Source organism: Amblyraja radiata, chromosome 34 (genome assembly GCF_010909765.2).
Source record: "Amblyraja radiata isolate CabotCenter1 chromosome 34, sAmbRad1.1.pri, whole genome shotgun sequence".
Classification (NCBI taxonomy): domain Eukaryota; kingdom Metazoa; phylum Chordata; class Chondrichthyes; order Rajiformes; family Rajidae; genus Amblyraja; species Amblyraja radiata.
The window spans coordinates 10898275-10922384 of NC_045989.1; the positions used below are offsets into that span (position 1 = coordinate 10898275).

Sequence of the window (24110 nt, forward strand, 5' to 3'; positions counted from 1 at the left end):
TAGCCTTGTGCCTTTTTTCAATCATATCTCAAGTTTGCTTTGCCAATTCTGCATGTTCTGCAATTGCAGCTGTCATCATCATTTGGGAGTTCCTGGTGATCTACACCATACTTTCCCAACACCGTTTGTACAGTAGAAGCATTTTTTAGATGGAGGCAAATCTGCACACTGTAAGCAAAGGGGAACGGGGGATTGGGGGGGGGGGGGGGGTTCCGTTACCGAACAAGCACCCACTGACCCTGCCCAAAGGTCCCATGGTGCATGTTTGAATCCCACCATGGTAACTGCAAAATTTAAACAGAAGTAAATAAACAGAATTTAAATTAAAAACCACACTTGGTAATGGTAACCGAAGTCAAACTATTTTTTTTTTTTAAACTCGCGTTTGTGCTCATCAGAGAAGGAAATTTGACCTTTAAAAGTGACTACAGTGTCCTCATAACATGGCCGACTCCCAAGTTCAATGGTAATTAGGAAAAACACAATAAATGTTGGCATTGCATGCAATATCCAACCGAGTGAATGAATCACGGCCTGCTCTGCTATCCAATAACATCGCAGGTGATCCTGTACCTCAGATCCATCTTATCATCCTACCTCAACATTTAACATTTGATAAGAACAAAGTACGTGCAGAAGTAGGCTACTCGTGCCCTCAAACCATCCACCCCCTCCCCGCCCATTCTATATTAAAATTAAATTAAATTTCTTTATTTATATAGCACATTTTTAGTCAACTTGCATTGACCCCAAAGTGCTTCACATAATTACATCCACACACACAGGCAAAGGTGGGTGAAGTGTCTTGCCCAAGGACACACACAGGCAAAGGTGGGTGAAGTGTCTTGCCCAAGGACACAACGACAGTATGCACTCCAAGCGGGATTCGAACCAGCTACCTTCCGGTTGCCAGCCGAACACTTAGCCCATTGTGCCATCTGTCGTCCCTATGATCATGAATACTCTGCCACAGGCCTCACCTCCTCTTCTGTGCCAGTTTCTCATCAACACTCCATTTTCTGTTCTTTCAATTACATATTTTCTCTTTTTACAAGCATTCCCCATGGTTAGCAGAGTCATACAGTGTGTGAAAACAGGCCCTTCGGCCCAACTTGCCCACACCAGCCAATATGTCCCATCTACACTAGTCCCACCTGCCTGCATTTGGCCCATGTCCCTCTAAACCTATCCCGTTCATGTACCTGTTTAAATGTTTCTTAAACGTTGCAATAGTACCTGCCTCAATTACCTCCTGTGACAGCTCGCTCCATACACTACCACCCTTTGTGTAAAAAAGTTACCCCTTAGGTTCCTATCTTTTCTCCCTCACCTTAAACCTATATCCTCAGATTCTAGATTCCCCTATTCTGGGCAAGAGACTCTTGTGTTTACCTGATCTATTCCTCTCACGATTTTGTACACCTCCATAATATCACCCCTCAGCCTCCTGCACTCCAAGGAACAGAGTCCTAGCCTGCTCAACCTCTCCCCATAACTCGAGTCCTGGCAACATCTTCGTAAATCTACTCTGTATCTAGAAACCTCAGGGGCTCAGAATTTCAGAGATTCTCTACCCTCTGTGAGGGTAGCTTCTACACATCTCCCTGTTAAATGACCAGATATCATTCTCTTGCACAATCCACTAGGGATTAGGGAGCTGCCTACCTTTCCTCAATATCCACACCATTCCCACCTCACTCATCAATGTGGAGCAGAGGAGACAAAGGGTAGGCATGATAGAGCAGCGAGAGCAGCATAAATAGGGTGGAGGGTTAAAGACTTTTCTCCACCCGGAAGGTTGTCGGACCTCGAATGCACTTCCTGACTTTCTGTGGTTCCAGTAGTGGAGACAGAGACACTTGCAATGTTTAGGTAGTACCTGAACGAGCAGTTGAATCCCCACGGCAGATAAGACTGCAGACCAAATGGCGAGAAGCGAGAGGAATATACATAGGCACCTGGTTGGCAAAGGCACGATGGGCTGAAGGGTCTGTTTCTGTGTTGTACGACTCTATGGTCAACATCCCACTGGTACCCAGCCATCGATCATGTCCCTCAAACAGACAGTGGGACGATTCAGCCGCTCTAACCTGCCTCAGCATTCAGTGCGGTCGTGGCGATCTGCTTTCCAACTCCAGTCCCCGCCCCTTCTCACTTACGCCGCGCCCCGCCCTCCCTTCCCACAGCTCCAACACCCTGTGCCAACAGGATGGTGCTCCCGAGTCTCTGATGTGGGACTCGGACCCAAAAACCTGCTGGCTCAGGAGGCGACCAAGTGCTACCCACCCAGGCACAGGAGGGCCCACAGAGGGGAGGGGCGAGGTTGTGAGAGGCACAGAGTGTGGGAGCCAGTCGGCTGGATGCCAGAGGTTGCGTCAGTCCTTCCCCTTGCCCAGTGCTGCTGATGCAACAGGGAAAGGGCAGCTTTCCTGCACTGGGCTTGGCCGTTGGAACGTGTCCCATTCAGGCCTCCAGCTTCCTAGAAATGCAGCGTTGGTGTAATTTACAAACACTCTGGCACCAAAAGTACTGAGCCAGCCATTTACTACCTGCTTCAGCTGTGAGATGCCTGTGACTGCCACAGTGAAAACAAAACCATATTTGTAGAGTACAGACACACCATCGACCAAAGCCCTTCACAACGTCAAGAGGCTGGCTAACAGGTTGATTTTGTACAATCACACCGTCACCGAGATATTTTGGAAAAACATTTTTTTACAACAAGACAATTATACTAATCTTTAAAACAGAAACATAGAATGCTGCAAACACTTAGGAGGCCAGGCGGCACCTGTGGAGCGTGAAACAGAGTCAATGCATCAGGGCGAAAAGCCTTCATCAATCTATTCCATTCACAACAGACAACTTGAGCTTCCAGCTACCTGTTGCTTCACTTCTCCACCTAACTCTTACCTCTCTGCTCTCAGCCTCCTCCATTGCCCCAACAATGCCCAAGGCAAACTCAACAACAACACCTCCATTTCCTTAAGGGCGTGTTCCAGCCAGCAATTTAACACAAATGAGCAACTCCAGGTAAACCTTGTTTTGTTTTCTCCATCAATGTGTCTGCACCTTTTGATTTCAATGCATTTTCTCTTCCATCTCCTTTTCCTTCCTCCCGACCAGTAGATGGTACGGAAGCTTGGAAGCGCGCACCACCAGAACAGCTTCTTCCTCTGTGATCAGGCTTCTGAACAGTTCTTCCATGAAATAGGGTACTGTATGATTCACCAATGCCCTATTGCAGATATTGGACCTAGTCTTTGGAGCTGTTGTGCTGCAGTGCCTAGAACTATATTCTGCACCATGTATCTTCCCCTTTGCTCTACCTATTGTACTTGAGTTTGACTGGTTATATTTATACCGAGTTATTATCTGATCCGATTGGATAGCATGAAAAAACAAAGCTTTTCACTGTACTTCAGGCCGTGACAATAATAAACCTAAATGCTCATTAACCGCACGCACGTACTGAAGAAGGATCTTTGACCTGAAGTGCCCACTCCGTTTCTCTTCACTCTGATAATGCCAGACGCGTTGAGAGCATCCAGCATTCCCCCATCTTGCTGTGGATTTGCAGCAACTTGGGAAACTTTTGACTTCAACAGCATCTCAGGTCAAATTAACCCCAGATCCCACAAGGTGAGAGCCGAGGGCAAAATGACTGCGCCAACTTCTCCGCAAACCGTGCCATTTGGGACGAGCGGCCAATGCATCCCCTCGAGTCGGGAGAGTCAGTTCAACTTACCCGACTTACTGCGATTACGTGCTTTATGCTTACCTCATGCTGGCTAAAGATCGCAAACAAACCTCACACAGAAGGATTTAACAAGCAAAGAAAAAAAATAATAAGAGAGTTCTCACACCAGGGACCGTGGCTTTGACGGCAGCCCAGACAGACGAAACAGGATTCTTTTCATAAAAGGCACTCGGAGCTTTGACCTTTCCCCCAACTGGGTCAGAGCCAGCACGCAGAACAAAGCAACTCTCACAACAACACTCCACAAAACCTCTCTCTCCTCTCACCATTCCTGGAGAAACACTTTTACTTAAACAAAGAAACACACAGAAGATTATAGGCAAATTATATTAGATCTTTCTATCATCCCCAATGCAAAAAGTAAACAGCAACCAGACTCAAATGGAGAACCAACTTGTACCCTTGATCACCAGAGAGTAAGTGGCCCCATCACTTTGGTGGTGCAGCCCGCTTGCTGGGTGAGCAATCGAGACCGCTTGCGTGTGCCTGTGCGAGTAACTGTGCACTTGGGAGTCTTCCCAGATGATCTCTTCCAATTCTCCCCTTTTGTACATAGTCAGTTTCAACATTCCCCATTCCCAACTGGTCTTCAGCTGCCTTGATCCAAAATCTTAGAATTCACTACCTAAACCTCTGTTGTTTCTCTTTCAAACAAACTCATTAACATCTGCCTCGGTGCTCATCTCAATATTCCTTTCCATAACAGAGTGTCTCATTTTGTGGGCCTCACTCTGTTCTCCTCCATGGCCAGAGTGAGGCCCATCGTAAATTGGAGGAGCAGCACCTCATATTTAGCTTGGATAGTTTACACCCCACCGGTATGAACATTGGCTTCTCCAATTTCTGGTAGTCCCTGCTTTCTCCTTCTCCCCCCTCCTTCCCAGCTCTCCCACAGCCCACTGTCTCCACCTCTTCCTTTCTTCTTCCCACCCTCACATCAGTCTGAAGAAGGGTCTCGACCCGAAATGTCGCCTATTTCCTTTCTCTCCATAGATGCTGCCTCACCCGCTGAGTTTCTCCAGCATTTTTGTCTAACGTCTAATTTTGAGATATATCTTGAGATGTCTCAATACATTGTATTGCTAATAAGTTACTGCTCATTGAAATAAATTAATTGGCTAAACTATCCAAAGGACAAACACCGAGGACCTTCCAAAATAACCCTGCTCCTTGGTCCTTTGCAAAGGCCGGCTCATATTGCACTATGTGTCCACAGACACCAATAGTGTTTTAATAATAATAATAATAATGGATGGGATTTATATAGCGCCTTTCTAATACTCAAGGCGCTTTACATCGCATTATTCATTCACTCCTCAGTCACACTCGGTGGTGGTAAGCTACTTCTGTAGCCACAGCTGCCCTGGGGCAGACTGACGGAAGCGTGGTTGCCAATCTGCGCCTACGGCCCCTCCGACCACCACCAATCACTCACACACATTCACACACAGGCAAAGGTGGGTGAAGTGTCTTGCCCAAGGACACAACGACAGTATGCACTCCAAGCGGGATTCGAACCGGCTACCTTCCGGTCGCCAGCCGAACACTTAGCCCATTGTGCCATCTGTCGTCCCGTTTTAACTCAGTGCATGGAAGATTCAGGCTGATCTAGCTTGTTCTCAGCAGATCCAACACCTACTTTTACCTGCATGATGCAAGCATAATAGATGAAGGTCATCTTCAATGTTATTATTATGTGAGCATACAAACTAGGAACAGGAAGAGTAGATCACTCTGACCCCCAAGCCTGTTTCACCATTTATTAAGATGGTGACTGCTCCAATTGTACCTTCAACACCACTTTCACTGTCTTTCCCAGGACCCTTTTATTTAAAATATATTCACCTCTGCCTTAAAAATATTCGATAAGTTCTTCCACAACCCATTGAAGATTTCCTTCCAAAGAATAAGAGGTGGACCATTTAGAACTGAGATAAGGAGAAAAAAAAACACTGTTTATATATAGTCCCCCCCCCCCCCCCCCCCCCATTTCAGGGCACCATAATGTTTGGGACACAGCAATGTCATATAAATGAAAGTAATCATGTTTAGTATTTTGTTGCATAATCTTTGCATGCAATGACAGCTTGAAATCTGCAATTCATGGACATCACCAGTTGCTGGGTGTCTTCCCTGCTGATGCTCTGCCAGGCCAGTATTGCAGCCATCTTTAGCTTATGCATGTTATGGGGGCTAGTCCCCTTCAGATTTCTCTTCAGCATATAAAAGGCATGCTCAATTGGGCTCAGATCGGGAGATTGACTTGGCCACTCAAGAATTTACCATTTTTTAGCTTTGAAAAACTCCTTTGTTGCTTTAGCAGTATGTATGGGATCATTGTCTTGCTGTAGAGTGAATCGCCGACCAATGAGTTTTGAGACATTTGTTTGAACTTGAGCAGATAGGATATGTCTATACACTTCAGAATTCATTAGTGAGTGAGTGATTAGTGAGATTAGTAAGTGAGCCAGTAGCTTCAGCAGCCATACATGCCCAGGCCATAACACCCCATACCACCGTGTTTCACAGATGAGGTGGTATGCTTTGGATCTTGGGCAGTACCTTCTCTCCTCTATAAGTTAATCTTCATCTCATCTGTCCACAAGACCTTTTTCCAGAACTGTGGTTGATCTTTTAAGTACTTCTTGGCAAACTATAACTGGCCATCATATTTTTGGGGCTAAGCAGTGGTTTGCATCTTGCAGTGTAGCCTCTGTATATCTGTTCATGATCCTTCTGCGGACCGTGGTCATTGATTAATCCACACCTGACTGCTGAAGAGTGTTTCTGATCTGTCGGACAGGTGTTTGGGGATTTTTAATTATTATAGAGAGAATTCTTCTGTCATCAGCTGTGGAGGTCTTCCTTGGCCTGCCAGTCCCTTTGCAATAAGTAAGCTCACCAGTGCTCTCTTTCTTCTTAATGATGTTCCAAACAGTTGATTTTGGTAAGCCTAAGGTTTGGCTGATGTCTCTAACAGTTTTATTCTTGTTTCTCAGTCACATAATGGCTTATTTGACTTTCATTGGCACAGCTTTGATCTTCATGTTGATAAACAGCCATAAAAGTTTCCAAAGGTGATGGAAACACTGGGTGCTGAGAGCTCTCTTATACCTGCATTAAGGAGGCAATTAAACACACCTGAGCAATTACAAACACCTGTGAAGCCATGTGTCCCAAACATTATGGTGCCCTGAAATGGGGGGACTATGTATATTTCTATTACAGCTGTAATTTCTACATAGTGAAACCAAAAATATATAACAATGGCCTTTAATAAAATCTGACAATGTGCACTTTAACCACATGTGATTTATTCTATTACAAATCTCAAATTGTGGAATACAGAGGCAAATAAATAAATGATGGGTCTTTGTCCCAAACATTATGGAGGGCACTGTATGTATCTATGTATCACCAACCTTCAGGAGGAAGAATTTCTCTTGTGTGAGAAGAAATTTAAAAATGGGCAATTCTTGATTTTTAGTTAAACAATTACGTCAAGTTTGCGATATACCCAACAAGGTGAACCATCTTCTCCACAGCCAAACTGTCAAGAACATTTAGGATTTTATATTTCAAATTGAATTCCCTCACTTTACTAAACCCTAGTGGACCCGCTAAAACTGTCCAATTCTCACAAGGCAATCTATATATTCATTTCTATTCTTCACATAGAACAACACAAGATTCTTGGTGGTTCCCTCGAACCTTAGCTAACCCTGAGGTAACCAGGCTCAGTCAATGCTTTAGAGCATCTCATGTTGATTAATCCAAGCAAAAATGATGCCTGGCATACTCCATTTAATGTTCCCAAGTCATAAAGCATGGAGAAAACCAGGGAAGAAGCTTTTCCTTGCAACTTCCAGCAGTCCATAACCTGGCCCTAAATCTGCCACCTTCCCATTTTGTTTCTAGTACCACTCAAGAACAGCTTGTGTCAAGAAGAGACCCATTCAATGACTGCACAAACCTCAAACCTACAATGCCAGGGCCGGAAAGCCAGGGCTGGTCTGCCGACTTGACTGGACTTTTGCTGGCAATAACCAACTACCCAGCACACAGAATTTTAATTTGTATCCTTGTTTTCAAATTCTTTCCTTGATCTCACATCCCTGTAACCTCCTCCAATCTGCAACCAGCCAAAAGATTTGCATCTAAAACAATTTTTAAAAAAAACAAAGTGCTGGAGGAACTCAACAGGTCAAGCAGCATCTGTGGAGGGAATGAATACATGACGTTTCGGGTTGAGACCTTTCTTCAGACTTGTGTCTCCATATTTGCATCTCATTTTGTCTCTTGTTCGCCATTTCAATCGCTCTAGCAGGTACAGCAGGGTGGCGGCACAATGGTGTAAGGTGACAGAGTGGTGTAGGAGTAGAGTTGCGGCCTTGCAGTGCTAAAGACCCAGGTTCGATCCTGACCACGGGTGCTGTCTGCACAAAGTTTGTACGTTCACCATGTGACCACATGGGATTTCTCCGAGTGCTCCGGTTCCCTTCCACACTCCAAAGACATGCTGGTTTGTAGGTTAATTTGCTTTGGTGTGTAGGATAGTGTTAGTGTATGGGGTGATCGCTGGTTAGCGCAGACTCGGGCCGAAGGGCCCTTTTCCACACTGTATCTAGAGCAAAAAGGTTCTTCTGACTCTGTAAATTCCCTCGCTGAAACTCTCCCCTACTCTATAATTCTCTCTCCTATCCCCCTTCTTTACCCCACCCCCTCAACAAACCTGTGCTCATCTCCCCCTGTGCAGTAACAATGTGGTTGAGCATTAATTTCTTTAGGATTAACACTTCTTTGAAGCATCTTTGCCACATTAAAAAGTTGCTCTAATATCTCTGCCTGTTGCAGTAACAAAGTTTGTTTTAAAATGATGGCCCTGTACTTATTAAAAAGGGAAATCAAACTAAAAGATTCTAAACAAAAAAAAAGCTTTTAAAATGGAAACGTCGGCCTCTGACAAGCTCTGGAAGTTGTCGTGACCTTCAGACGATTGTAATACCATTAATGTCACAAACGAAGTACTTTAGGAAATTGTGCAGTCTGCATGCAAGACAAATGATTTCCCACTGTACCATTAGCACTCCAGTGCTTTGCTGGTACTGCTCAGGCTGTGTATTGCACAGAGGCCCATTCATACTGTGGGGAGGAGCTCAAAACCACTTCCTCTCCTCCACGTGTCAAAGCACGGGAGGCCAAATCGCAACCCAAGCATTAGTTATGCTGCTGCCCACTCTCACAGCACGATTCCACACCTCAGCTCGCCTCAAACAGTGGGGCGTCTCACAGCCGTATCTCCAACCTCCTGGTCAGAGATTCAAATCACACTCCAGAGCCTAGGCACTCTGAGAGCAGTGGTGAGGGGGTACGGGGATCTCAGTCTCTCTGTCTCTCATCGGACACATTCACAGTTGGATCCACAACACTATACAAACGCACAAGGGGCTGTCCCGGGTGCCCTTGCTGCTGCTGCTACTCATTTCTCAACTAACACTACCAACGCACATTGCATTGCCGTTTTTACCCACTGGTGCTTGTGGAAGCTTACAAAATAACTGCTGGAGTACCTAGATTAGAACAGCAGGGCAGCACGGTGGTGCTGTGGTAGAGTTGCTGTCTTACAGCGCCAGAGACTCGGGTTCAATCTTCACTATGGGTGTTGTCTGGAGTTTGTACATTATCCCCATGACCACATGGGATTTTTCTGGGTGCTCCGGTTTCCTCCCGCAATCCAAAGACGTTCAGGCGTGTAGGTTAATTGGTTTCTGTAAAAATTGTAAATTGTCCCCAGTGTGTGGGATAGTGCTTGTGTACGGGGATTGCTGGTCGGCACGGAATTGATGGGCCAAAAGGCCTCTTTCTCTGCTGCATCTCTAAACTAAACTAAGCACTTGCAACATGAACTCCCCTGGCTATAACATGCCTCAGAATATTCGGAGGTGCTCGAGAGAGAGAAATGCATGATTTAATGTCACCCGTGTCAGTGTTCAATTCTTTAAAATAAAACAATGAATTTGGTCACGTGCCTACAGCACCAAAAGCGTGACAGCCACGATATTCTCAAGACTACCCTCCACAGACAGAGGACCAAGTGGTAGCCCATTCTGCAACACCAGCTCTAAACCAGATGTATAGCCCATTGGATGGACTTCCAAGAGTACATGCCTGAACAAAGCCCCCAGAAATTCTTCCTCACACACAATGTGCAGACATCATTACACAGGAAGTTCCGAAACACAGTGATCTATTACTCGGAAGGGAAAAATCCCCCCCCCCCCCCCCCCCCCCACCTCGACTTGCCCCCATTTCTCCCCTCTCCTACCCCTTCCACCTACATTCCTTCCTCTTGCTTCACAATTCAATCCTTTTGTCTCACACCTTCTGTCTTTTTACCTCAGGCATGTGGCCAACTGTCAGCCTATCAAATAACCCGATCCGAAATATCACCTATCCATGTTTTCCGGAGATGCTGCCTGACCGGCTGAGCTACTCCAGCACTTTGTGTCTTATCCTGAAGGGTTTGTTTTGGGGTGGCAACTCCCTGTTAAACAGGATAGAACATTAGCCAAGGCCTCGCGAAGAGAATTACAAACCTCACCATTGTAAAATTTCTCCTACAACAGTTAATAAGCCAAACTTCCAATCGCAATAACCTGAACCTTTAAATGTAAGAAAACATGCCATGATCTCTCACTGCATAGAAACATAGAAAATAGGTGCAGGAGTGGGCCATTCGGCCCTTTGAGCCTGCAGCACCATTCAATATGATCATGGCTGATCATCCAACTCAGTATCCCATACCTGCCTTCTCTCCATACCCCCTGATCCCTTTAGCCACAAGGGCCACATCTAACTCCCTCTTAAATATAGCCAATGAACTGGCCTCAACTACCTTCTGTGGCAGAGAATTCCACAGATTCACCACTGTGTAAAAAATGATTTTCTCATCTCGGTCCTAAATTACTTAAATTACATATGATCTTAAATTACAAAAGACGACAGAAACCAAATCACCAGTCACCTAGAGCTGTCGGTAATAAACTATTTTCCGTTCCCAATCCTACCCCAACCAGTTTGTTTTCAGCCTTCTCCATTGGCAATTGCAAACCAGAGGAAGTGCACCTCGGATTCTGCTTGGGTTATGTCCAGCAGGCATTGGTAGTCAATCCAGCTAATATGTTTACTGGTCCTTATTAAGTGAGGAATTAAGGCATTGGATTTTGGGAAGTCATACTGGGACAGGATCTACAGTGAATGGCAGGGCTCTGGGGACTATCATAACACAGAAGGAACAAGGAGTGCAGGTACACAATTTCATGAGAGTGGAGTCACAAGTAGATAAGGTGGTCAAGAAGACTTTCAGCACATTGGCCTTCATCAGTCAGAGTATTGGTTATTGAGGTTTGGAGGTCATGTTACAGGTGTGCAAGACATTGCTGAGATCACATATTGTGTTCAGTTTTCCTGTTATAGGAACGATGTTTTTAAGTTGGAAAGGGCGCAGAAAAGATTTACCAAGGTGTTGCCAGGACTCAAAGGCCTGAAGTATTGGGAGTGGTTGAGCAGACTAGGACTTTATTCCTTGGGGCACCGGAGGATGAGGGGTGATTTTACAGAAGTGTATATGATCATGAGAGGAAAGGATAGGCTAAATGCACAAAATCTTTTACCCTGATTGAGGGAATCGAGAACCAGAGGACATAGGTTTAAGGTGAGGGGGACCAGAGGGGTAATTATTTTACACAAAGGGTGGTAGGTATATGGAACGAGCTGCCAGAGGAGGTAGTCAAGGCATGTACTATCACAATGTATAATAAACATTTAAATAGGTACATGGATAGGATAGATTTAGAGTGATATGGTTGGCATGGGCAAGTTCGCCCAAAGGGTCTGTGTCCACGCTGTAGGACTCTCTCTAATCCAGCAGCAACCCCATAATTATAGAGACAAGGAACTGCTGGCTCCTAGCCCAAAACGTCACCCATCCATGTTCTCCAAAGACGCTGCCTGGCCTGCTGAGTAAAGGGCCTGTCATACTTGGGTGTTATTTGCGCGTCACGCAGATGGTGCGCGAATATTTTGTACAGCCCAAAATTCCTGGGGCACCACGTGCGACACTCCCTACGTCACCACGCACCATGCGCGCATCATGATGCATGCGTCGTGCCTCATAAATGGTGTCGCGTAAATGACGTGCAAATGACGCCCAAGTGGGAAAGGCCCTTTACTCCAGCGCTCTGTTACAGCCCAGTTGTTGCAGCCCTGCAGCTGAGTTACTCCAGCGCTTTGTTGCAACATTTCTTGCAGCTGTGCTTTCCTCCCCAGTTCCCTTTCTTTCCCACATTTCCACCTGTTGCTGCCTTCCTTTCTGCAGTTCTCCCCCACCAACCCACCACACACTGCAGCTCAATGTATTACCCCTGGATTGAAAGATTATAGGTTTGACTTCTGTCCCAAGACAATAAATCTAACCCCTTTTCTTCTCCCCCCCCTCCCCACACCCCGCATGAACTCACACCCATTTCTCCCCTCCCTCTCCATTCCTTCCTCTAGCTTCACAATTCACAATTTGAATTTGTCTCACATCTTTTTTTCTTTTTTTACCTCCGGCCATCATCCAACCGTCGACCTATCAAAAATCCCCTCATCTGTGTTCATCTATTACCTGCATGCTTTGTCCCCCCCCCCACCCCCCTCTCAACCAGCTTTCTCCCTCCCCCCCCCCCCCACCACCCAATTTCTGAAGAAGGGTTCAGACCTGAAATGTCACCCATCCATGTTCCCCAGCGATGCTGCATCACGCACTGAGTTACTCCAGCACTTTGTGTCTTTTTAGGTAATCCAGCATCTGCAGTTCCTTGTTTCTACATATTCATCAGCGACCTCGTACATTAAGGGTTGGAATTAGGGTTGTTTGCTGGTGACTGCACAACTTTCTAATCAATTCTTCAGCAAATGAAACAGCCCATGCCTACCTGCAGCAAGACGTATTTTCTGCCACAAATCCCATACCCGTTCTAACATTTTCTCTTTAAATATTCCTAATATTAAAACCCTTCGAGGTGGAGAACTCCAAGGATATGCAGAAGAAGGTGAATCTCTGAAGTTCTCTACTCTACCAGGGATGTGGTGTCTAGATCACTGAAGGTGCTTGAAGATAATGGACTAGATTTTTTTTTGAAGGATCAGGGAGTTAATGGTTAGGGGAATTGGCATGGAGGAGGAGATGAGGCCTAGATAAGCCACAATCATATTGAATGGTGGGCGGCCTGAGTGACTGAATGGCTGACTCCTGCTGTTATTTTCTTGACCCCAGCACTCCATATTCACATGTAGGTGACTTTTGTTCAAACAAGTCTACGCAAAGTGTTGCCTCATCTACCCAATGACCACCGATGCCAGAACACAATTGCAAACGGATCTGGACTGGGATAAAATGCACATCCAAGGAAGCTCCAACTCCCTCCCATAGTCTCAAGACTGGAAATTATTAACCGCTACCAACCAAAGTCAGCTTGGCTCTTTTTCAGCAAAGTTTGCCTCTCGAAACACGGGCTCCGGCTTTGGAACCTACTCCAGGCAAACCTTTGAACTATATCGAGAAAGTGCCGCCCGCATTAATGGACAAACTTCTGTGGCAGCAACAGCAGACCCACGGTCCACAGAAAGCCATGAATCTGCCTCGGCAAGTGTTGGTTGAAGGAAAGCAATTGGCCAGAAAGCTCGAGAAAGGGGCCTATTCTTCTTCAGCTCGATTACATTCAAATGAACCATTAAATTTCAGTTAAAAGCATCAGCCCGGAAACCTCAAGGGCAATGATATAATACTTGCAGCCATAAATATTGGATAGTCACAAATGCATCTACTATGGAATTCAGGTGGAAACATTTTACTCGGAGCAGTGGGAATTGCAACTCACTACCATATGGAATGAAATGATAAACTTCAAATGCTGAAATTTACAAAAACACTGAAATTGCTAAAAAACACCGATCATGTCGGGCAGTATCAATGGAAAGGAAAAAGTTAACCTTTCCGGTCTGGGACCCTGCATCAATACTGGGGAAAAAGAAGAACAGGCAGTCACAGGGGAGCTCCACGGTGGTATAGCGTTATAGTTGCAGTCTTACAGCATCAGAGACCTGGGTTTGATCCTGACTATGGGGTGTTGCCTGCACGGGATTGTATCTTCTCCCTGTGACTGCACGTGCTCCAGTTTCCTCCCACATTGCCAAGCTCATAGATAATGACAAGCATTTACACTGTGTTCTTAACCGCAAGCGACGGGTGAAAGTGTCACACACAGCCTGCAACAGCTCAGGTGATGCCAGGGTTTGTGCCATGACTGCTTTGGGCTGTCTTTCCAATTTCCTGTCCCCGTCAATAAAAGTAGCTCCTATTTACACAAAGCACAGAGAGGACCCCAGTGGCGGAAGTTACCAAAGAGTTGATCTTTTCACCTTTGGAACAGAAGCGAGTGGTAGGAAGTCACCCTCTCGGAAGGACAAGGGCAACGGGGAACACCACCTCCACCAGGTTCCTCTCCAAGTAAGACACCAACCCGATTTGGAAATGAAACAATTTTGTCCTTATTATTGGGTCCTATTTAACTCCTAGACTCCCCTACCAAGTAGCACCTTGGGACACCTTCACTATTTGGACTGCAGCTATTAAAATAAATGCACATCAGCACCTTCAAAAGGACAATTAGAGATGGGCAATAAATGGATCCTTGCCAGCAACACCCACATCCTGTCAATGAATAGAAATGAAAATTGAAAATGTCTGTAGGGTAAAAAAAAACCCAGCAACGTTGATCACAACTGTTACAAGAATCAGACAACCATCTAGCGTCTAACCATCTCTAGAAGTGGTTGAGTTCCCAGTATGGAAGGTCACAATCCTATTCTGCTCATTTCAAAGTGAAATGTAAAGCTTGGATCGCTGCAGAGGTTTCTGAGCAATGACAGTCATGCTGATTCCAGCGATCTTACTACAAAATAACTCCTTGCACAGATGGGGCCAACAGCTCGAAGTTGTATCCACGACTAGGGCAGTTACATGGAGATGTGGGATTGCTGCAAGGTTGTTGTGGTTTAATACAAAGCATAGCCACAAACACATCAGGCACTGGTAAAATTAGCAACAATACAGACAGCATTTCTTTTTAACAAGACACAGTTTGGATAATAGAAGTCTACAAAAGTAAAGCAGAGTGAATACTGAAAGCACACAGTGGGCAAGGTGTTTCCACTCAATGTTCTCAATTGAAAAAAAGTTTGAGATGAAAACAACTTTAAAATGAAGGGAAGGAAAAAGAGTGGGGGGGGGGATGAAGGAAAGGAAGCTGTGTGATAGGTGGAGGGGAGGGGGCGAAATCGTTGGTTGGCACAGAACAAGAAAGGGAGGTTTTCGAGGAGATCTTATGAGAGCAGCAGAATCGTTTAGAAGTGGTTAATACTGAGTGCATGAGGGTTGATAAACCTGCAATAATGAGATGCAAACAGACACAAAATGCAGGAGTAACTCATCGGGTCAGGCAGCTATATTGTGCAGGCTATATTTTGTGCCTATCTTCGGTAAACCAGCGACTGCAGTTTCTTCCTACAAGCAATGAGGTGGATATCATTTCCTTTGTTCATTGCATTTCCTATTGCTACTTGATGGAGGAGATTTTAAGCAATACAGACTGATGCAGAGCGTTCCTGACCACTGGTCAACCATCGCTGCAAGTGCTGTGTAACAGAGACCGCAGGCTACAAGAAAAGCCTCCAGCTCCAAAGCAAGTCAAATGCAAAGCAGGTCTCTGAGTGTCGGTGCTGCCTTGTCAGAGCTGCAGCCTCAGCAGACACAGTGGAAGGTGGAGGCCTCCTCAGCTGGACACAAAACATCCCCTGGTTCTATATCAATGCAGCTCTCTCCAATATCCTGGCCAGTATTAACCCTTCAAACAACAGGGCACAGAAGTTGAGTTGCTGCCTTACAGCGCCACAGACTCGCGTTCGATCCTGACTACGGGTGCGATCGGTACAGAGTTTGTACATTCTCTCTGTGACCACGTGGGTTTTCCCCTGGTGCTCCCGTTTCCTCCCACATTCCAGAGACATACATGTTTGTAAGTTAATTGGCTTTGGTAAAGATTGCAAATTGCCCTTGGTGTGTAGGAGAGTGCTCGCCTATGGGGATCACTGGTCAGTATGGACTCGGTGGGCCGAAGGGCCTGTTTCCACGCCTTATCTCTAAACTAAACCAAACCAGTTGCACAATCATTTATTACCATGCTGCATGTGGAAGTTGGAGAGCAAAACAGCAATGTTTCGGTCACACCTTTTCATAGTCTGCGGATGTCACAAAGTTTCTTGCAGCCAATGTCAAAATGATGCCATCAATTTATATGTGGCAAGCTTCCAGAGCCACCAAACACCTGTTAGATTATATGACACATGGTTTACTCCAATGCAAAAATTGAAATTGTGTGACTGTGTGCAAATGTGGCTGCCTTGTTTTACATTGGCAGCAGGTTTTACATTGCCCCGTGGTTAGGAAGGTTGCGATGGAAATGCTGCTGTGTTCTCTCAAAAGTTGCCACTTTAATCAGCCAGCATCCAGCTCAAATCATAATCATACTTTATTAGCCAAGTATGTTTTGCAACACAAACTCTGTTTCCAGCAATGCCGATCCTTCCTACCTAGTGCCCTGCGCGAGGTGTGATTTCTTGCCAACCTCTTGGGATCTGATATCCAGGAGCAGAGAGCAGAACCCAATGGGAAGTGATTGTTGGCTACTTCTTTGGGTCAGGACCACAGATCATTTTCTTCCACTCCAGTTCTATGCATTCTAAGGTGACCAATGAGGCCAATGCAAAACAGCAGATAGACACAAAATGCTGGAGTAACTCAGCGGGCCAGGCGGCATCTCTGGAGAGGAGGGATGGGTGACGTTTCGGGTCGAGACCCTTCTTCAGACTCCGTAAGAACTGCAGATGCTGTCACAACTGGGAAAAAGGCATCTGCGTCCACAACCACCCAAGACCAATAGCCAACTAATTGTTGCTGCACTACACTGGTTTCACAAGACTGGCCTGCACAATATAGCACATAGCAAGGGCAAGAGCAGATATTGAGTAGAATTGCCTGTGATCAGGGAAGTAACATAGAGAGGTGTGAATGCTGCAAGGTTGTTGTGGTTTAATACAAACACAGCCACAAACGCATCAGGCACTGTTAAAACCAGCAACAATGCAATAATATTTATTTTTAACAGGGCACAATTTGGATAATAGAAATCATCAAAGGTATTAGTGAATACTGAAAGCACACAGTAGGTAGGCCAGGCGGTATCCATAACAGAGAGAAATGCGGTCAATGGTCTCATCTCAAATAAAGTTTGACATTAAAGCAGCTTTAAAAAGTAGAGAAGGAAAAAGGTTGAGGAATGAGATGAAGAAAAGAGAGGGTAGACAAAAATGCTGGAAACACTCAGCGGGTGCAGCAGCATCTATGGAGCGAAGGAAATAGGTAACGTTTCGGGCCAAAACCCTTCTTCAGACTGATGGGGGGTGGGGGGGGGGGGGGGGGGAGGGGGGGGGAGAAGAAAGGACCTCCTCTCTAACTGCCCCCCCTCTGTGACCCCCCCCTTCCCTCCAACTCTAAGAAGTTCTCCTCTCTCCAGAGACAGTTTCACAACCTCCTCTCTAACTGCCCCCCTTCCCTCCAACTCTAGCCTATTTTGAAGAAAAGAGAGGCTGTGTGATAGGATGATGGGGAGGGGGAGAAATAGGGGAACAAGAAAGGGAGGGTCTCGAGGAGATCTAATGGGAGCTGCAGAATTGTTTAGATAATAGTTAATACTGAGTGCATGAGGGTTGTTAAACCTGCAACAATGAGATGGAAATAGACAGACAATGCTGGAGTAACTCAACGGGTCAGGCAGCAGGCAGCAGAGTTACTCGCTGAGTTACTCTAGCATTTTGATGTCTATCTTCAGTGTAAACTAGCATCTGCAGAATATCAAGAACCAGAGAGAATCACCCAATATCGAGTCATTGTTGGCTTCTTGTGTTGGAAGGAATTGCAGATGCTGGTTTAAACCGAAGATAGACACAAAATGCTGGAGTAACTCAGCGAGACAGGCAGCATCTCTGGAGAGAGGGAATGTGTGGCATTTCGGGTCGAGACCCTTCTTCAGACTTCTTCTTTGGATCAGAACCACAGATGATTGATTATCTTCCACTCCAGTTCTATACATTCTGGACAGCCAGCAAGAGCAAGAGCAGATATTGAGTATAATTTTCAGCTTAATTTATGAACCCTGGTATACAGAACACTAGAAGAAATTGGAATTGCAGAGAGATCACGATCAGCTGGGTAAGTGAGCCGAGGATTGCAAAGGGAGTCTCAATCAGGTAAGTGTGACGTGTTACAGTTTGGGATGTTAAACCAGGGTAGGACTTGCACAGTGAACAGTGAGGCCCTGAGAGATGTGGCAGAACAGAGGGACCTAGGAATACAAGTACATACATCACTGAAAATACCGTTATAAGTGGACAGGGTGGTGAAGATGGTTTTACGCATATATAAACACAAAGTGCTGGACTAACTCAGCCGGTCAGGCAGCATCTCTGGAAAAAATAGGTCTGGCCTTCAGCAGTAGGTGTGCTGAAGATAAAAGTTGAGACATTATGTTGTGGTTGTACATGATGTTGGGAAGGCCATATTTGGAGTATTGTGTCCAGTTTTCCTCAGCTTGCTATAGGAAAGTTGTATTAATCAGAAAAGAGTGCATCAAAGATTCACGAGGATGTAGCCAAAAGTCCAGTTATAGGGAGAGGTTGGGCAGGCTGAAACTTTATTCCCCAAAGCAAAGGAGACCAAGAGGTGATCTTGTTAAAGTATAGAAGATAATTATGGACACAGATAGGGTGAATGCATAGTATTTTTCTCAGGGATGGTAAATAAGTACCTAGAGTGCGGGATGTATGGAGCAAGCTGCTCGACGAGGTGTTCGAGGCAGGTACGGTAACAACATGTAAAAGATATATAGACAGGTGCATAGATAGGGAACTTTGAGAGGAATACGGGTCAAACATGCGCAAACAGGACTAGCTTAAGTGGGCATCTTGGTCGACAGCCTGTTTCAATAAATTCCAGCACAGAGTCAATTATCAATGAGGCAACTTCTAGTCTCCTGCCCCATTTCCCCAGTGGAGGCTGATTTGAGACATCCTACACCACTGCTTGTACACTTGCACACACTGCCTCTACCCCAACCCACACATAACTAGACAAACATTGGCGTAAATATATAGAAATGTCAAAATCAAGGCCAAACTTCAATCATCCCTCATCTTTCAAATTTGCAAACAATCCTCACCAATTGATAAGGCTAAATGATGTTTAATAGAAGAAAATATTAAATGGATTTGACCCAGGAATCCATTTAATATTTTCTTATATTCGACATCATTCAGCCTTATCACAATGATCTATTTACTCCCCCATAAATATGACTGAGAGTCATATATGGCTTCAGAGATACAGCGTGGAAACAGGCCCTTTGGCCCACTGGGCCCACACCAACCAGCAACTACCTCGTATACTAGCACTATCCTACACACTAGGAACAATTTACAAATTTACGGAAGCCAATCAACCTGCAATCCTATATATATTTGGACTGTGGGAGGAAACAGGAACACCCGGAAAAAACCCCATCTGGTCACAGGGAGAAAGTTTAAACTATGTACAGACAGCACCCATAGCCAGGATTGAACCCGGGTCTCTGGCGCTGTAAGACAGCAACTCTACCGCTGCGCCACCGTGCCGCACTGAGCTTTGCGTTGCTCCTGAAGCAGTCACAAGCAACAATCACTTTCTTGTGTTACAACCACTAACAAGACTAACTCCCTTAGGACTTCATGGAGTTACACCAGAAACCATCCAGCAGACAGTTTATAAAAAATTCTGACAACTTGGACCTTAAGAAGGTTATCACAACCTTCCACATTCAGTTGGCTGATAATGTAACCTTACAAATGACCCCTTGGGCAAGCTGTCAGAAGGTGATATCTTCCCTCAATATGTGTCTGCAAGAATCAAGATATAAGCTTTTTCCCCTCCACATTGCACATTGGACATAGAAAAGTGTATAATAGGAACAGGCCCTTCAGCCCACAAGGTTTGTGCCAAACTTAAAGCCAAGTTAAACTAATCTCCCCTGCCTTGTCATGATCCATAATTCCTCCTTTCCATGCATATTCACGTACCTATCCAAAAGCCTCTCAAGTGCCACTATCGTATCCGTCTCTACCACACCCCCGGCAGTGTGTTCCAGGTACCCGTACATCTTTAAACTTTGCCCCTATCACTTTAAAGCTACGCCTCCAGGTCTTTGACATTCCCACCCCCGGAAAAGGTTTTAGATATCTACCCTATCTAAGCCATCAGATCTGATGCGACGATAAGAACCCACCAGACCCCAAAAACAAATCCCCACACTATATGGAAGAACGTTAAAACCATTTAATTGAGGCGATGCACTGAGTATATGACAAAAAATCCATGGGATCAAGCAGGACTTATGACTATTTATAGAGTGAGTGAGAGACGACCTGTTCAGTCAATTAGAAACTATTCCACCGCATTCTCCCAACACTAATCACGAACAAAGCACAGTGTGATAGGCACGGCAAAGGTATGAAATTAAAATTGTAAGGCTCTCCAGAAACACTCAAAGTTTCACCATTAAATAACAGCCCATTATCTCACTTGTCTCTCTTACATATACACACATGCACATGTGCACACACACACCCACACACTTGAATCTGCATTTACATGGAGTTAATACTAGTGTTGGCTTTGCACTGTGCAGTCCAAGTGTGCCACTAGTAAGAGCTCACTCACTCACTCCTGATCGAAGGATAGCCACAATCTGCCAAGGTGCCAGTCTGGCTCTGTGGTAATTCAGTTCCCCCGGGAGCAGTGGAAGCCAATTCACCGAATATATTCAAAGCCCAGACAGACTGAGGGAGTCCAGGATTACAGAAACAAGCAGGAAAGTGGAGCTGAAGCCAAGATCAGATCAGCCCTGATCTGAACGAATGGCAGAGCAGGCGTGATTGAGGGGCCATATGGCTGACGGCTGCTCCTATTTCCAATGATCTTCTTTAGGAGGCTGGGCATGGAATCTGGACTACACAACACCATTAACTGCACCTCCAGGGCACAGCTGACCTGGCTGAATGCTTAAACCCTAATCATTTGCAAATTATCTCAAAGACTAGGCCACTCTCGTCAAACCTGGGCAGGGACAAGAGACCTGTGCCTGTCTTTCAATATCACCAGTGGAGTGTGATCCTGTATCACAATCCAAGGGAATAGATAGTCACTCTGCGAGATGCAGATGAGGAGGAGGTTCAAGTGCATAGACAACAGTGTGTCTTGGGCCAGACGGCCTGGAGAATTTGTGGGATCCTATGCATTTTGACTGCACTAGAGAGAAAAATGTACTTGTGGTACATCATGGTCTCTCAACAAGAGTCTACAGTCGCTATAGGATCCATAATAATCCTAAAGGTTCACAAAACCAAATTCCTCTCCATCCACTGTAAGCTCCCTCTACAACAAAAGGATTTGCCCACTACTTATTTCATTGTATTATTATTTTAAAAAATGTATGCAAGTGTGTCTTCTGGAAAATGTGTTCCTAATCAGTTCAGGAACCAATAAAAGAGGTGGCAAGACAGAATTTAAAAAAATATTTGTATTTTTGTATTTGTATGTTGAACTGATTATAGCAACACAGTTTTCCTGAAGGTAACTCAGACATGGACCCCAAAGAATGCCCAGCCTGCAGTCGACTACATCCCCTCCCCCCTCTCCCCTCATTATGTATCAAATATAATTCCAGGAATCGTTTCCCCACACCCCCAGATAGTAACCTACTAACCGGGAATAAATCACCTACTATTTCTGCCCAGTTAACTGCCCACGTTAACTCGTGTACTTCTGCTTGGAGATTCGGAATATTCTTTATCTTTTTTTCCCCCTCAAGAACGACTTTGGTTGCAAACTGCTGCTGTCACCGACACAAGATGCGGGAAACAACACGCAAAGCAAACTCATGCTGACTACTGATGACATCCCTTCACCAAGTCCTCTCCCGTGGCCCCGTCTCCGTGTACCTCCAACTCACATCAAATCTTGGACGTTAAAAAAAAATCTTGTGAAATCCAAAACGTGTGAAAATATCAGTCAGAAACCCGCTCGCAATTAAACGTTGCTTTTGTTTTTCTCCAAACGATTAAAAATAAAAGTAGGTTCGCCCAGGGCGATTAAAACACGTTGCGTTACCTGGGGATGGTTATGCACTTGGTGTTAATACTCTGAGTAGTTATTGCCTTCTCCAACTCGTCCAACTGGCCGGTCTTTTTCAGCTTTTTCACCAAACTCTTCACCGCTTTTTCGCACCATTTCTCCTCCTGCCCGTTTTGTTCACCCTTCTTCCAGCCCAAGAGGCGCTTGACAATCGGGGGCGTGAAAGGCAAGATCGAAGACATTTTCCAGCACCGATCTCCTTCAACCCCGTCTCCGGAGTATGGGGGGGGGGGGGGGGCAGAGAGGGGAGGAGGGAAGCGAAGCAGAGCAGCGCCTGGGACAGAGCGGGGGCGGGGGGGAGAGACCCCAAACTTCTCTCCGGTAAAGTTTCACCAAAACTTTTCCTCGTCAATTTCACAGCGGACCCAGCCGGCCTCCGCACACCCCTCCTGCCGAGCTGAAACCTCAGTAACCCTCCGCCCTCTCAATAGAGTGCCACAGCCTTCTCTGAAATACACGTGAAGGAGAGACTCGGATTGCCCTCTCTTTAGCTCCGGGCTCTCAGTTGGAAGCACCAAAAATAGATCTTTTTTTAAAAACCAAAGTGTTGTTTTTGTTTCTTTCCCTTGTTCTGGTGACGGGATTAATCCGCCCTCCCACAGCAGGGGGGGTTGCAGCGGCGAGGCGGCTACCTTGGGTCAAATTGGAGTCTGTGTCTAATGCAAATTATTTTACAACAGGGACAGGAGAGTAAGTGTGGAGAGTGTTGTGGGTGTCACTGGCCCCCAGACACATCCCTCCCTCCCTCGCCAGCGCCAATCAGAGAGACGCCTTTGAAAGTGAAATGCCTCGCTCAACTGATCACAAAATTAGTCTCACTCAATCCCAGCTCATCAGCCGAAGCAAGGGAGAGAGAGGAAACTCATCACCTCTCAACTTCCAGCCTCACCTACCAACCCACAATCATCTGAGATCAATAACTGCCCTTTACTTTCCCGCAGCTCATTAAACTAGGAAGTATACTGCTGTATTTTTGCGTTTTTAGACCCTTTGCCTCACCCATTTATGTCACTTATCTTCCCACAGACCTGCCACCACCCCCCCCCCCCCCCCTCCCTCCCTCCCTTCCTTCATCCCCTCCCCTCCATTTTACAACTTGTCTACCACTGATTTTTAAGTTGTGTTCTGTTGAAAAGTCATTGATTTAAAGTTTAGAGTTATAGCATGGAAACAAGCCCTTCGGCCCACTGAGTCCACGCCGACCATCGCTCACTGTTCATAGACACAAAATGCTGGAGTAACTCAGCGGGACAGGCAGCTTCTCTGGAGAGAAGGAATGGGTGACGTTTCGGGTCGAGACCCTACTTCAGATCAGCCGTTCACACTCGTTCCATGTTGTCCCACTTTCTCATCCACTCCCTACACATTCGGGGGAATTGACAAAGGCCAATTAGCCTACAAACCAAAACATTAATTTTACATTAAACAAGCCAGAGACCGCAGATCCGCTCTCACTCCCCATCCCCCTACTCGTAACAAGGATAGAGTCCCCCTTGTCCTCACATTCCACCCCATACGTCGTATACAACATATAATCCTCCGGCATTTTCGCCACCTCCAACGGGATCCCACCACTGGCCACTGGCCACATCTTCCCTTCTCCTCCCCTTACTGCTTTCCGCAGAGACCGTTCCCACCCAAACTCCCCTGGTACTTTCTCTTGCAACAGCAGGAAATGCTACACTTGTCACTTCACCTCCCCCCTCAACTCCATCCAAGGACCTAAGCCGTCTTTCCAGGTGAGGCAGAGGTTCACCTGCACCTCCTGCAACATCTACTGCATCCGCTGTTCCAGGTGAACTTCACTACATCGGTGGGACCAAGCGTAGGCTTGGCAATCGCTTCGCCCAACACCTCAGCTCAGTTCGCATTAAACAACCTGATCTCCCGGTGGCTCAGCACTTCAACTCCCCTTCTCATTCCAAATCCGACCTTTCTGTCCTGGGACTCCGCCATTGCCAGAGTAAG

General features: G+C 45.8%; 1 protein-coding gene across 1 annotated transcript in view; it reads right to left on the minus strand.

Moving 5' to 3' along the window:
• The window catches only part of smad3 (SMAD family member 3), an 82679-nt gene extending 59851 nt beyond the window's left edge, over positions 1-22828 (minus strand). The window contains exon 1 of the mRNA XM_033050040.1: positions 22119-22828. Coding sequence (XP_032905931.1) covers positions 22119-22324 — 206 coding nt within the window. The 5' untranslated portion in view covers positions 22325-22828. The remainder of the gene's footprint in view (positions 1-22118) is intronic.
• Between the last annotated feature and the right edge of the window lie 1282 nt (positions 22829-24110).